The following is a 16,874-nucleotide window of genomic DNA, read 5'->3' as shown; positions in this document are numbered from 1 at the left end:
GACAAGTTAGTCGGTATTCTCGACACAGCAATTACAGGACTTGAAGAGTGGAAATTTGTAACTGAACAAGAAATTATGTCTGTTTACAGAATTAAAGAAAAAGTATTAGCACAAAAAAAAAATGAAGCAACTTAAACAACTTACATTGAAAGAAATGTTTAATAAAGTAAACAAATAAATATTAAGCTTTTTTTTGTAAATTTTGATACCCTTTAGATCATAATTGCTCTTTATTTCATAAATTACGGTTTCATATTTTTAATTTTAGAATTTCTGCATGACATCTTACCAGATTTAAATTTATGATCTATGATCCGGAAAAACCCCTAATCCGGAATCGCCGAAGTCCCGACGAGTCCGGATAACACACTTTGTACTGTACTCTTTTTTGAGATAATAGACTGTAATCTGAAGTTTTCAGATATGAGCAAAATAAAAGACAGAAAACCATGCCCAGAATTTCATACATGGAAACCCTATCTTTGTTTACAGATAATTAAATTATTCCAGATATTTTTTCCTATTATAATAAAAATAAATGCCTTGTGCAATTATTCAACACAGATACAAATTTCTAGTTACTGAAAATTAATGAACTTACAGCAATTGTAACTTTGCCCAAAATTGGTTCTGGAATACGGCCAGCCTTCTTTAGGACTAGATCTAATGAGCCACCATCCTAAACGAAAAGAAATCTATGATAACAAAAATGTAATGCAAAGAAGATAAAAGTTTAAATTTTTGATTCATAAAAAAAATTTGTAAATTATCATAAAATGAAGTCTTAATACCATATCAAGCTTATTTCAGAAATTCCTTATGGATCCCTGACTTATTTATCAGCTCAGTCTCATCATAAGAAATGAGTCAATTTTATGATACCCTTCTGTGCTAATAAAGTTAATACAAAATATTTATTAGTTAGAAAACTGTCACACATAGAAGATGATTTGTCTTAGGAAATTATAGTGGAAAAATCCAGACCAACCTTGTGATAAAATGACAATCCATCACTACTTGCAACATATGGTATGTTGGGATTTTCAGCCAAACTTTTTTTCATCTTGCAAAAGAGCACACAAACCAAATCTTGTATGTAGCTTCTATAAATATCCATCAAAGACGACCGATGATTTTGGTTTCTCGATAAATATTTGGATTTATAGAAGTGAACAACTGCCATAAAATAAATTTAAATAGTCCCTCCCCTATTCTGTACCTAGCTCTGCTAACCTTATCAATACTTTTGATAAAATTTATGATTTTTTCATAAGTTTTAGCATAAAGAAGCACCATATTCAATCTACATTCACAGAGTATACCAGAAGCATACATAGCTACACAGCTGTCTGGTATACAAAGTGTCTTCTTTGTATACCAGACAACTGGTAATTTTGCAAGCATCTTCAGAGGTATTAGAAGTTTTAAGCCTATTTATTGCATTCGTACAAAATAAACGAAAAATAATTATGTTTTTCTATATAGTTCCCCTTGACTTCAATGCATTTCCATGGCAATTTCCATGGCTTCAATGCATTACATGGCAATCCATTATGTGCTGGAAACCAGTAGGGAAGTAATAATAATACTTTTTTGGTTACAACCTTCAAACATTTCACTGAGGGCATCATTTTAATCACCACTGTTGCAGTAACACGAACAATGTGAATTTTATTTCAGTTTTTGAAATGAATTGCTCACTTAGGCCAGGTTTAGTCAATATAGTGGATAAGGAAGAAGTTGGAAATATATTGTTGAACAGTAGTCTAGGAAGCTTTGTATGCAACATTGCTGTTATGCAAAAGCAACACTTTTAAACTACACTTGTCGCAACATATTGCCATTACTGTTCGTCATAGCTAAGGAAGTAGTATGTACTTAATGAATATGTAATATCATTGTATTCAGTGACATATAATCAAAAAGGAGGTCACACTTTTTCATCCCATAAAAGTGCATATAACTTTTTCTTGGTACTTCCTTATTGTTAAGGCTCTTGTGTAAATGCAGCAATATTATTGACGAATTTGCCAACACAGCCTATAGTCCTAACAATATTAATTTATAGTCTGCTCATGAAGCCAAGAGCTGTAAGTAAACCATGTTATTTTTTTTTTCAAATAAATGTTAACAAATCATGATCACTCATAATTTTCTCATCACAAGAAGAGCTCCGAGTCAAAAAGTGAGGAAAATTAAATACATATATATATATATATATATATATTTTAAGAAAAATGAATTTTACCTCATATATATATACACAAAAATGGTTATTCAGTAACATTACACATTAACAAAAACATTTGGAGGTGCACAATGAAAAGTTGCAAATGCAGTGCAACCGTTTATTTTTTATTTACTATTCAGCAGAACTGACATCAGTTAAGCAATGAAGAAGCAACTCAGCCTGTACACAAGAGTAACTATTGATTGGAGTAGTTTTTTTTTTTTTTTTTTCTCCCTGAAAGAGTTGTATTTTCCATACCTAATCCAGGAACCAAATAAGAGAACAGGTGGTTCTGAAAAGTTGTGGATGTAAACAAAAATCTGTTGGTATGGGTGAAAAATAAAGCTGGCAAGGTGCATTTACAATACTAGGTATTTGGAAGATTATGAAAGAAACTAGTGAATTCTTTCTCGCTCATGTTCCAAATAAAGAGGTAATTACCCTCATGACAAAAATAATCTGTCATCTACAAAAGGAATTGATGATAGAATCAGAGTGTTAGCAAGCATATAAAACAGAAGACACTGAAAACGAAAGAGACATTTTACTTTGAACAATTAATTTCATTTTTTTTAATCCAAAAGCAGTGGCTCATATACAGAAAAACTATGATGATTTGCAAAATAGAAAAGTAAAAATCAACAAAGCATGGGTCATCGTTATCATGAGTTTTATCTTGCAGAGTTCATGTGATGAAAATCCTTAGGATGAGAAAATGTTTCTGACGGCATATTAAAAAAAAAAAAAAAAAAAAAAAAAAACATGGCAACCACAAGTATGTCACAAGTAAACATGAACTTGATAATAATCCTGGCACCAACTTAATGCTTAAAATACGGCAATCATAATAACAACGAAGTACTTTTTTCTTTGCAGATTTCTCAACTCTCTACTTCTGGGGACAGGTACAAGTAGAAGCTAGGCCCTCACTTCTGTAAAGCACCTTGAAAAAACAGTCCAAAAGTCTACCACCCATCTTCCCTTACCACGAACTTCTCAATAGGACTTTCATCTCACCATGTATTTTAAGCACCCTCTGCCCCAAAGACACTAATATGCTTACAAACATCCATGCCTTCTCTGAGATTCGAACCCAGGCTCACCGGTATGGCAGTCAGAGTCATTATATTGACTGATTGACACTTACTAATTTCCTTGCTTTTGTACCATACCCATGGTCTTGAGACACTTTGAAATTGCTTGTGAGTCATTCCCAAGGTTTTGGTGAGCTCCTCTGGAGTTTGGCATGGGTTTGTCACTGGTGTCAAAACTGCCACTTTTAAAACAGCGGAACCAGTACTTACATGTTTTCATTGATGGAGCATGCTTCCCATATGCTTCACCCAACAATCGATCTTTATCAGCTGCACTTTTCTTCAAATTAAAACAAAAAAGAAGTGCTTCCCACAAATATTGTTTTGTTGGTTCAAGAGTTGACATGGGTTGACCACAAAGAAAGTTTTTTGTTTACACTTCAGCGAAATGAAACAGATTGACTTTCAGATGGAAATGCTAGTGCTTTAACATGAATATAGTTACAAGATTGGCCGACAGGATTTAATACTAGTAATGTCATCTTATGTAAATCCCTCAAAACTTATTTGTACACCCAATATCAGTGTTTAACATGCACAGCAGGTCTTGAGAATGTATGATATATTTCATCTATGAATGAAACAGATAAGCATTATCAAAATTTTACACACAGGAGGAGAAATCTAATTTTCTTTTCCACACGGAATCAATGCTGAAATGACGGCTATTTTAAAATGATGCAAATGAAATATTTCTACTTCACCCATAGACTGAATTTTGAATTTAATGAGATGTTCAATCCATTTTTTTTACACTCTGCTTTTAAAGTCATCTTGCTTATTAGTAACCTTTCAGCCAATCCTGAGACAAACTAAAAATTTCCTTTTATAACTTTAGATTTTACCTATAAATGGAAATTTAAATAATTCTAGTCTTAAAAATAGAATTAATGAGACAAACACAACAGAAGGATTATTGCTTTGGTGTCAATGCAGATTCCAAGTTTTTAATCTGAAGTAAACTATTACTTCCTAACTCAGAAAATTGAAAGAGTGCATGATCAAAATGAAACACTGCAGGAGGGGATATTAATTACAGCTTGAGAAATATTGTGCCATCTGCATGACTGCTGTTTCTTTAAAAAAAAGTGGGGATGGAGGCTTCTACTAAAATTTGTTACATCAGGCAATACGTTGAACCTGAACATTTATTCCTCATTACATTAACAGAGCATAGTACATTAACAGATGCAAACTTTTCCCATCAATCGAACTCCACAAACAAAGAGAATATATTAAAGGGAATATGTATACACTAGTAAAATTGTATGCAATTATCTTCACGTAGAAGAGTAAAACATTATTTGAGTTTTTATTGCAGTATCACAACCGCCTTATCGCACCAATAAACCTTTCTGCACCTAGTAAAAGTAGGCACAGAAAACTCCGGCAACCCTGCATTACAATTCTTTAATTCTAAACAAGCAATCCTGACATATTCAAATGCGCTCTTTTTTACACAGTTTCATGCTCCAAGGGTTTTTATACACAAATTGTGATTATTTTTTTTAAAAACTAAAATATGCACTGTATTTGGCTGCAATGGAAAAAATTGTCAGAAAATATCTGCAGAAATACAGTAGTTTGGCACAAAATCACTAAAGCAGAAAATAGAAAATTGCTTTGAACCTGTAGTGCGATGCCATGCAATTTCCATCCGAAAAGAAAAATCTCACTGGTAAGTAAGTACATTTATTTTAAATTAATAAATAACTAATTAAATCATAAAAAGATATGTATGTATACATGTATGGATACATGTAGGTATGTATGAAGGAAATAATTTTTTTGAAATTGTAAATCATTATTATTTTTCTTTTGAAAAAAAAATCACCAAACTACAACAAAATGATTGCACTAAAATGTAAGTACAGTCAAAAGTCGTTAATTCGGACACCCATAATTCGGAATGATCTATAATCCGGACATCAAAACTAAAAACTTTCTGCGCATGCGCCGCGTTGACACATGCGCAGAGGCGTTCACGCGTGCGCGTAAGACCTTTTACGACTGCGCATATGAGTGTGCGCAAGTGCAGAATACATTTTCGCTTGCGCATTTTATGTATAATGGATGTATAAGCTAAATAATTATCTATTTCAGTTAATGTTGATGATTGCGTTGTTCCTTAATTTTCGAATTGCATCCGGCTTATTATTTTTTGCAGACTGTAAGAGCAATTTTATAAAAGTAAGCTTAAACTTTCGATTATATCAAATAGAATTTCCGATATATATTTGTTAATATGTAAAGGATCTAAAGCGAAAGTATGTTTTGAAATCCGAAATCTGTTTATCATTTTCACGCTGCTCCGCGGTGGGCGCGTAATGAATTGGAAGTTGATTTGTCAGCACTATCCTTATCTTCAGCGCAGATGTTTTTATTTTATTTGGCTTATAATTCCTTACCAAATGTAGTATTCCATTTCGATATGCTCCGTCTTTGATATGATTTAAAACAAGTTCCTCGTCATTATAATTCGCTTCCGATAGCGAAGAAAAGTGACAGAGGTTATTGAAAACAAAAAAATTTCGATTGACAAATTAGTCGGTGTTCTTGACACAGCAATTATAGGACTTGAACGGCGGAACTTTGTAACTGAACAAGAAATTATGTCTGTTTAATAGAATTAAAGAGAAAGTATTATCACATGAAACGAAGCAAAACTTAAACAACTTACATTGAAAGAAATGTTTAATAAAGTAAACAAATAAATATTAAGCTTTTTCTTTTTGCAAATTTTGATACCCTTTAGATCATAATTGTTCTTTATTTCATAAATTACGGTTTCATATTTTTAATTTTGGAATTTCTGCATGCCATCTTACGAGATTTAAACTGATGATCTATAATCCGGAAAAATCGATAATCCAGAATCGCCGAAGTCCCGACGAGTCCGGATTAACGACTTTTGACTGTACTATTCTTTGAAACAAACGTTGATATTTAAACTTCTTTTAGCAAGATCAAATAAAACCATTTCTGAGATAAAAATATAAAAAATGATTGAAGAACAAATATTTCGCTCTGTTTTTATATAAATTTTCTGCATATGGATTTAGAAAACTGAATGCACATCAGCTTCTACTCTGTTTGCAGAGAAGTTTTTTTCTCCTGTTTGTAATCCTGTACAAAAAAAAAAAAAAAAAAAAAAAAAGCTTTAAGAGTAATCTTGTTGGTCAAACTGGCTGTCAAAAATTCTTCTTTCTAAATTACCAAGAATAAGAGTTACTATGAAGCATAATTCAAGAGGTTGGTGAGGAATTTTTGAGATTGAGGAACCATCCAGATTTTAATGTTTTAATCAGTACATAGCTTTTCTTAATTTTCTAATTTTTCTTGTAGCACAAATGTATGACATTGGGGCGATGACTGAATAATGCATTGATGGGGCTATTCCATGCGGTAACTTGTGTTTGTTGTATTTGTTAAGCATACATATTACTGACTGCATACTATTTGTAGATAATTGATCGCGTTATAAAAAACTAGGTGAATGATTTTCTGATTTAAGAAAATCTTAATTTTTATTTGATTCTGAATTATTTCTTTTAATGCTTTAATTTTGGGAAAAAACAGATGCTTCTAAGAATATTATTTAGTTTCAAAGAACATTATTTATTTTCCTTTTAATTGCAATTATTGTCCAAGCTTTGATTCATTGTGAAAAGAAGCAGGGAAGGGAGGCGATTTTGCTAAGTCATGATTTTGCGCATTGTTTTGTCCATTAGAATGTTCTAGAAGAAATTTCTTTTGTGCAATTGACCTTTAAGACAGGAAGTACGTGACAGAAGGGTCAGAGGTTGCCACTTAACTTTCGATGTAAGTCATTTTGGTTTTGGCGATCGGGGGTCCGGATGTTGGCTAAGTGAAGAGGGGCATGCATGTGTGATCACCCTAATTTTGTCCAGATTAAAGGGGTGATAAATGAAGCCATTGTGGGAGCCCGTGTTTGTGAAGGAGACTAAGAAAATTCAAGTTTGAATCACTTTTAGACAGACTTTTCGATGGTGAGGTACTGTAATTGGAGTTCTGGTGATGACTAAAGGAAGGTAGTTCCTCTTTCAGTTGAGCCTACAGCAGGGAACGGCAGTTATGCTAACCGGCTGCAGACTTGCATCCTTATCGGAAAAACCAAGGACGATGTCTTTCGGTCTTGTATAAAAAAAAATACCTAGCTTCATAGTCTACGATTTTCCTGGTGGAGCTGAGAGTCTATGCGGGCAGCCGTGCGGGGCCAGCGGTTCTCTTGCCTTCCAGAGTGAAAGTTTTTCGTCTATGGAAACCAGTTACCCGGCCACGTATTTCGCCAAAAAGTGCCGGGACAGGACGATGTCCTCTGAACGTCGACTTGTAACCGAGGGGCAGTGCCGTTTGTCGAAAGCCTAGAATTAGGATACGAGTTCTCCACTTCAAGATGTCTACCTAAGATAAGTCTTTTTTTTTTAATGTGTTTGATGTATTCCTATGAATTTTTAGTAAAGTTGCAGAAACTTCCTTGGAAATTTAAAACTAAGATTGAATTTCTAAATTAATTTTAAATGGCTGGAAATTGTCTCCACATCCCCTTCTTTCTTTTTCTGAGACATAAATGACAAATAGTAATTAGGGTATAAAAATATAGTTTGTTTTGTGAAATCATCCTTAGAATCGATGTTGAATTTCAGATAATGTGTTTCTTTTAACATCCTAGAAATTACAGCAGTAGTTCAAGTTAAATTAAATGAGTCATAAAGTAGATTTGCAAATCCTTGATTTAAATGTGTAATAAATGATAAATTGAAGAATTCACATGTGTAACTAAAATAAGAAAATTGAGTATCTAATACCTAGGATGTGAAATTTAATTTTAATTGTTGGGAAATTTGAATAAACTTGTAACTAATCTAGAAACCTATTTCTTATGTTTTCTTTATATCTTTTATGTCTTTTCTTATATGTAATATTGATTTTACATCTTGTTTAAACGATCCTTTCACGGCACGGTCCCGGATGCATTTACACAATGCAATGCACTCTATTTTCACTTATACGATCACTAGAAATATGGCAATTAACTAACCATAAGAGTTTAGTTCTCAGTTTGATATTTAGTTAGTTACGGTTTCACCAGTATTTGCGTTTGCATCAGTTTCCTCCCTAAGAAGAAGTAGAAACAGAACACTGTTTGCAAGAGAAGTTTTTTCCTCCTGTTTATAATCCTGTACAAAAAAAAAAAAAAAAAAAAAGCTTTAAGAATAATCTTGTTGGTTAAACTGTGTGTCAAAAATTCTTTCTGAATTACCAAGAATAAGAGTTACTATGAAGCATAATTCAAGAGGTTGGTGAGGAATTTTTGAGATTGAGGAACAATCCAGATTTTAATGTTTTAATCAGTACATAGCTTTTCTTAATTTTCTAATTTTTCTTGTAGCACAAATGTATGACATTAGGGCGATGACTGAATGATGCATTGATGGGGCTATTCCACGTGGTAACTGGTATTGGTTGTATTTGTTAAGCATACATATTATTGACTGCATACACACAGCATATGTATTACTGTTAAGCATACAAATTACTGACTGCATATACTAAAACAGAAACAGGTGTTGGTTGTATTTGTTAAGCATACATATTACTGACTGCATACACACAGCATATGTATTACTGTTAAGCATACAAATTACTGACTGCATATACTAAAATAGATATAATATAAATCTATGAGAAACTCTAGTAACAACACATAACGACATTGAAGGTGTAGAAACAACTTTGTAAGTAAAGTTGTTCTCATTATGAGAGGATCTTGCTACAGGCAAAAGTCTCTTTAGTTAAGAGTTTAAAAGCATTTCAAGTTCTTGCCTTGTCTAAAACAGTTTGCAGCCTAAAATAGTCATGTGCTCTTAATTTTTTGGTTGTATTTCACATCCTCTAATCCTTTATAGTTAAAACAATATCACAGGAGCAACATGATCATTGGTCCATTAGCCTCCCTGAAATCGAGAAGATTTGGCGACAGACACAACATGAGAAAGATTAATTTCTGAAGTACATCACCCGTAGTAATATTTTTAATACATTATATTAACTTTAAACTAAATTTTCTTTTTTTTTTTTTAAATGTTCGTGTTTGCTATTAGCAGTATTTTCTGATAAACGTGATTCATTAACATTTACTTATATTCAATACATTCTCCCTATAAAGTCTATCTACAACTCTACATATTCTTATAAAGTCATTTATTTCCAACTTCCCTGGAACAACCCAAAATAATCTCTTCAAAGTTTTTATCACCATAGTCTAAATTACTTTTTTACATAGCCTAGCAGATGCCTCATAACGTAAGCAGACATATGCCATATGACAGATTGCATAATACAAAATGTTTGTTCAGTTTTAAACAATGTATTTGCACTGCAAAATAGATAGCAGGTCTATAAGGATTAGGTTGTTTAATAAAAACGATAAGTTCATTCTGAAGTTATTAAAAGATTAATAAATGAAACAATCAGAGATGGCACTTTACCAGTAAAGGGCTAACAGACACATTTAATGTTTTCAAACTACATTATAAGCAACCAAAAAGAACATTTTTAACTGAAAATACATAGAAGAAATTTATTAGATATACCATATATTCCATGCAAATATTTATTTCACCATCGCTATAGAATGCTCCATAAAATCCAACAATGTGGGGAGAATTGCATTCATGAAGAACTTTTAACTCCCTGATTATTTGATTGCGTATAGCAGGCTTCACTTCCAAATGGATGAGCTTGAAATAAATAAGAAAACACATAAAATATCTAAAAAATAATTTTATATTTATAAAATTATTATCTGTACTCTTTAACATGAAAAAGTTTTGTCCTCAAAATAATTTAATATTCATTTTGAAATAAATAATTTACATTTGAAAACGGAATGTGTAAATTAATATTGACAAATCTCACTTCAATATTTTAGCCATTCTTGATGATTATTCAGGATCCTCAAATTTTAACATGCAAATATGTTTCTTGCTAATATTCAGATGGCATTTTAAAAAACTAAAGTTTCCTTTCCTTCCTGCATTTCAATTTTCTGAATTAAATATTCTTTCATAGAGCAGAATATCCAATGCTAAATTATGAGACAAATTTAAGTAACTTAAAAATTTATACACGTATTTAAAATACGGCCATATTCTTGCTGATAATGTAAAATAAATTTGCAATTTAAAAAAATAATAATAAACCTTGAAGCACATTTAGAAAATGGTCAAACGAAATTCAGATTAAGTAAAAATTTAGATACTGCTTAGGAAACTTACCTTACGAGCCATGATCAATCCACTTGGCCTATGAAGATTTTTTGTCACAACTCCTCCATTGCCAGCACCAAGTTCTCCTAAATTTTCTAGATCATCATTAATTAATTCACCAACTTTTTGTTTCTGTGTAAGAAAAGCTTCTAATCTTTTTCTCTGTTGATCATCAAGCTCTAAACCTTCCAGACTTTTCTGCAAAGCCTCAAGACTTGTATCAAGCATAGATTTGCTGCAGGAAAAACAAAAATGATCACAGTTTAATAAAAATAAATCCAAAGATTGTGCAGATTAGGTTGTATCAAATTTAACTCAATTTCATAAGAGTATCTTTGTTACTTTTATATATTTTTGAAAAATAAAAAGGAAAATGTTCAAACATTGAGTATCTTCCTCTCTAACATAGATAATTATCGTTTGTTTTGTTTTGGAAAACTGGAAAGAATTTTAATTTAATGGAGGTAAAAATTTAATAAATTATTAAATTAATTAATGGAATCATGTTCATTTATCTATTCTTAATTATTATATTCATATTACTGCTTCTTTCTTCTTTATTATTATACATATCATTAATGTAGATTTCTCGCAGAATCTTTGGATGTCAGCTATTTGTATACGTTGTTCATAATTTTCATCTTAATTTGTACTGTAATCAATTTTTTATTCTTACCATTTTCTTCATACAGGCCATTTCTGCAGTACAATTAGTACAACTACTATATTTGGATACACTAAAAATGGGCAGGAAGAAAAAGATTTATGTACACAACCGCAGCACTTTAATAAAGAGGCAATCACAATGCTATAATGTTCACTGCCCAGCTCAGGTGATAACCCTCATTTCTGCACCAAGAGAGGAAAAAAAACATTGGCTTCATTATAATCAGATCATGTGAAACTTGGTAGACAAAGCATATATTATTTGTATTTCAAGACGCTGCTCATTTCTCAAATTAAAATTCATTGAAAATTTTTGCTCATCTACACACATGGAAATCAAGTTATTTGCAATTCAAAGTTTCACTGTAGTTTCAAAATACTTTATCTGTAAAAGTATTAAAAAATTAAAACATATGCATATAAATTCAGAAATCCTAATCTTTAAAAAGCATCAAGGAGCTTTAAAAAAAGATCCAATTTCATGTTATAAAGTATTATACAGGGTGTCTCAATAAGTCGTCAAATTTATGAGCATGCTGGTCTATCATATCATGACAAACAAGACTTACATAGAAACTTGTGTCAAAAAATGCTAACAGCAACCACTACAGGGCAATGTTCACAGGCTTATGGGACAGTGCGGAAGTGTGATCATTTCAGGCAAGGATGTTGCAGGAAAAGAATGAATCAGTTTGCTAATTCATTATTATCGATGACATGTTAATCGGCCCTTACCTACTACCTCAATAAGAAAAACCTATTGCACATTTTTTAGAAAGACTGTTGCCGGATCTGATGGTCGATAATCCAGCAGCTACACGCACTACATCTGGCTTCAGCATGACAGAGCGAATGCACATTTTAGCAGCACCATGCAGGGATACCATGATAGGACATACTGTGATCGCTGGATTGGCAAAGGCAGACTAGTTGCATGGCAACCATGATCCCTCTGCCTGGCTCATCTGGATTTCTACCTGTGGGGATACATGAAGTCCACAGTGTATCAGACATGGATCTCTTCACCAGGATCATGGAAGAATATCAACTGCCCATTTTGAACAGGTTTGTGAATCCATGCATTGACGTTGGGAAACATTTATTGTGGGAATAGAGGGAATTTTGAACACCTTCTGATTTAACCATATTCTTCAATAAAGTCATATTCACCTTCTGTGATTTAACCATATTCTTCAATTAAAGTCATATTAACAGCTTTTTTGGAAACCTTTCTTTCTCTCCCTCCATGCCTGTGAGCATTACCCTCTAGCAGTCGTCTTTTGAAATCAAATTCAATTTAAAATTTATTTTGCAAAAACAGAATACTGTGTACTTATAAAAAAGAGGGAAACAATACAGGAATTTATAATTATTATACATTACTTGTTTTTTTTAAATCACATAATATAAGGTGCAATGAAAATGAATTTTAACATGCAAAATTATAAATGTTCACATTAATTAACTGTATTAAAAACCAAGTTTTATTAGTCACAGACTACAAACTTAGCTTAATTTTTTTCTAGATGCTTGAATTCGATAATGCATCAAGTTTCAAGTAATGGTTGGTATATCACCTGTACCATTCTAAGTACTATTTGCCAGCTATACATTTCTGGACAGTTTAATTGTTATTTTTCATTCTGTATTTTAATGGTAGCAACTAACAGACTACAGTAATTCTCAGTTCTCAATCACAATAAACACCAGTTCAGTGCATTATGTAAGCAAAACTCATAACCTATGTTTTATTTATAGTTTACTACAACATGATAAATAAATAAAATAAACTAGGACATGATAAATAAATAAAATAAACTTTTTTTTACTTTGATGTAACATGTATGCAAATTTTGTTAAATTCTGCTTTAGTAGAAGCCTAGCCCTTAATTTTTATTTTGGCTTTTTCATTTGGCAAAGGATTTAGATGCTTTTAATTGTACTGATCATGAGATGGCATTAGATATGCAGTAGTTGCTTGTTCGTGTCGCCATCTATTAGCAATAAAGAGAAGTGCTGCAGCGCTTGAGTTTCAAATGCCCTTGAAGATGGTAATAACCTTGGGATTCAATCCTAGGTCTGTTTAATGCAAGTCGAATTCTCTACAACTAGCACAAAACAGCTCCTGTGTGCTGAGTTAAAGAATTCTAACACTTTAAAATGTGCAAGCATTGAGTTGCTCTCAAAAGATTGCTACGTAGTGATGTTTGTAGTCTCTTTTGTAGTGATTTAGACGTTTGAAGTTTACATTGTCTGTGTGACTTGCCGACTCAAAATACTGGTCAGCCAAAACTTCTGATAATTTGCTGCCAGGGAAAGACGGGTGAAAGACCCTTAAATAGTCCTCCAGGATAATATCCATCAAAACTGGGGCTTGTAAGGGCTGTTCAGAATGAGGTTTATCTGAGATAACCAAAACATCTGACCCAACCGACACTGCTACAAAACCAGTTTTTTTCACAGCACAGTGAGCTAAAAAATCTGAAAGGATGATATCCATCAAAACTGGGGCAGATTTGTAAGGGCTGTTCACTATATTTAGCTAATATTATATACTTACCGTATTTATTAATATTTATATGTTAAGTTTCCTATCTCTTCTCCACGTTTGTGATCTTTTAAACCTTCACGCCTTTATTTAACTCTTAAAGTTTTCAAAAATTTGGTAGTTATAGGGGTTTATCTGAGCTAACCAAGACAGCTGACACAAGGACTGTGGACGCGGTAGGGATGACCGATTCCGACTCCTGGAATTTTAATGACTCCGACTCTGACTCTTTCGCATATATGTAAACATATACACATTGGCACAGCTTATTTTTTAACATAAAAGAAGTAATAGATGCTACAGTAAAAAATTTATGCATAGCAATTTTTTTATATTAATTAGCATTTATTATGAAATGGAAAAACTGGCATTAGTAATTTCTAAGAAACAGTAAAACTTCGGCAAGATCTTCTTTGTTAGCGGACCATAGATCCGATTTGATAAACTTCAGAACTAAAAGTCTTTCCACACTGACTTGAGTAGGAAGAAGAGCTGTTTCTGTTAGGGCTACTTCCTAACTTTTCAGGTTAGGATTTTTATAAGTTCTAAAAGAGGTGTCTTGCAAGAGCATATTTATCTATTTCTTCAAAAAATATAATCTTGTTTATATTTTGTGTATAAATCTTGTTTGTATTTTGTCATTTTTATATTTAAAGGCTCTTGGTTATTTATTTTCATTCGCTTTGCCTTAGCCTTTTCAACATTATCCAAATATTTCTCAAAATCTAATTCATCAGTGGAAGAGGATGATAGAGACTCAGTTTCAATATCTGCAGTTTGACTGTCCTGAATATTCCAGTTGTTCAGAGAATAATTTCATTCTTAATGAAAGTTCATAGATAGCTTTCTTTGCCTTTTCAATTTGTTTGTCATCCAACAAAATTTGGCATTTTGGATCTACATATAATGAACCCTGCACAATCTTAATGTCTAGCAAACTAGTTTCTCTTTTCTTCATTGAAGAAATGATTCCTTCTGCAATAAACCCTCCATTTCAGAAAGAACAAACATTGCATTCTTCCAGTCTTGCCTCTTGTTAATTCTTCAGATTGTAGCTTTTTGGTGGCTATATACAGTATAGAAAGAAGAGTTTCCAATTCTGCAAGATCATTCCACAGTCTTTCTGTTAGTGAAACATTAGGGTTATCTACATCTTCTAACATTCTTGTCTCCTGTTAATTTTTCAGATTGTAGTTTTTTTGTGGCTATATACAGTGTTGAAAGAAGGGTGTCCAGTTCTGCAAGATCATTCCACAGTCTTTCTGTTAGTGAAATATTACGGTTATTTACATCTTCTGAAAAAGTTCTTAATCCCAACAACCACTGTATCATCAAATATGTATTTCTCCAGTGTGCTGCTCTTTTTTCTGCTTGCTTTCTAAGAATGGCATCAATTTTGGGAGTTCTTGCTGCTTATCGAAATTCACCAATGAGATTAGTAACTAAATGAATCAGTTTAATCAATAATGGCAAACATCAAGTCCATCCTGCTCCCTTATATTTATTTACTAATATGCCAATAAAATAGAAAATTACTAGTTATTAATATATATAGTCCATAAATAAAAATATTAACTCAGTTTGTCATTAATTCTTTTTTTCAATTCACTTTAATTTCATTTCAAATTGAAACTGTTCAACAAAAACTGAAGTCGGAGTCGACATGTTTTTTAGCGACTCCGACTCCTTTTACCCACAAATCTACCCGACTTTGATTCCGACTCCACAGCCCTGACTGACACTGCTCCAAAACCAGTTTTTTTTTTTTTTTTTTTTCCCACATTGGAGCAAGCTGAAAAAGCTGAACTTCACATATAGCAGAGCTGTTTGACACACAGAACAAATTCCACTAGCGCAGATGAATTCCAGTGTGAATGGCTCTGTACAGTTAGTGCAGAGGATCTATACCTGTATGACCACGGGTGAAATTCTGGCGTTTTGGAAAAGGAGAAAGACTAGAAAGGTAGGATAACTTTGGAAGGAAGGATAACTAACTATAAGGAAAAGTTAGAGTTGCCATCCCAACTTGATGACATTAAAAATATATTGAAAGCAGTGTCAGGTGTCAGTAGTCAGAGAGTGATGGACTTACTTTGGTTTTTGTTCACATATTTCTTCCATTCTCATTTCAAGCATACATTAGCAATGCATCTTCACAGTCCTACTTAGCACAATAAGACTATACAAATGCTATAATACAAGCATGCCATTAAAGCTAGGAAAAGAAATAATTCTTTTTTCTCTGATATTTAAAAAAAAATTATTATGCTGCATAGTATCAGAATTGTATTTTTTCATTTTTCACTTGTCTTCTACAGACTATATTAACATGTCATAATCCTTTATATCCATTGGTATGAAAAAAGATATACTCTAGTGCAATGGTCTCAAAGTAAATGCAAGCTAAATGCATGACTGACAACAGCTGACATGCCAGAATTTTTTAAAGAAATATTTTACCAAAAAATAAATATTTAACTTAATAACAACTTAGAATGCAGTTTAAATTTTTGTTTGTAGAAAGGAAATGCGTATGGCTGAATGTTGGAAGACACCGGCATTATGGAGGATATTTTTTACTCTTATTTTTGTGAATTTATGTGGTGACGCTAGTATACAAATTCTAGCTCAGATAATTTTAGGAAGTTTTTGGATGCTGTTAAGGAATTTTGTTTGACTGAGGACATCGAAATTTCTAAATAAGGTAAGTGGATATTTCCTTTGAATAGTGCTAAGATGATTTTTTTTTTTTTTTTTTTTTATGTTATTTCACTGTTTGATTTAAAAGTAGTAGTATTGAGTTGTAGTTTATTGAGATTATATATTTTTTGTCTGGCTCTAGTGTAGAATTGGCTGAAAACAGATTGATGTGTACATGGATTAAGTCAAGGGGGTGCGCAATGCCAAGTATACGCAATTCTCTGATGTTTTTTTAAGTGAAAATTGGTCAATGTGTTCATGGATACTGATTTTGTGCAATTCTTTGATTTGTTATTTTGGCTTTGTGTAGCAGCAATTTTTGGGACATGTATTTGTATGTAAAT

At 32.3% G+C, this 16,874-nt stretch overlaps 1 protein-coding gene across 1 annotated transcript in view; it reads right to left on the bottom strand.

Moving 5' to 3' along the window:
• Positions 1-16,874, bottom strand: part of LOC118199164 (dual specificity mitogen-activated protein kinase kinase 1-like) — an 80,545-nt gene that overhangs the window by 55,663 nt on the left and 8,008 nt on the right. The window contains exons 2-4 of the mRNA XM_085815230.1: positions 10,626-10,851; positions 9,942-10,088; positions 602-679 (exon numbers count right to left, since the gene is read on the bottom strand). Of these exons, the coding sequence (XP_085671356.1) occupies positions 602-679; positions 9,942-10,088; positions 10,626-10,851 (451 nt within the window). The remainder of the gene's footprint in view (positions 1-601; positions 680-9,941; positions 10,089-10,625; positions 10,852-16,874) is intronic.

This window comes from Stegodyphus dumicola, chromosome 4 (assembly GCF_044657685.1).
Source record: "Stegodyphus dumicola isolate Sdum_Otavi_A_Nest chromosome 4, ASM4465768v1".
In the NCBI taxonomy this organism is placed as follows: Eukaryota; Metazoa; Arthropoda; class Arachnida; order Araneae; family Eresidae; genus Stegodyphus; species Stegodyphus dumicola.
Note: the sequence above shows the minus strand (reverse complement) of the source record. Positions and strands in the feature narration are given on the sequence as shown.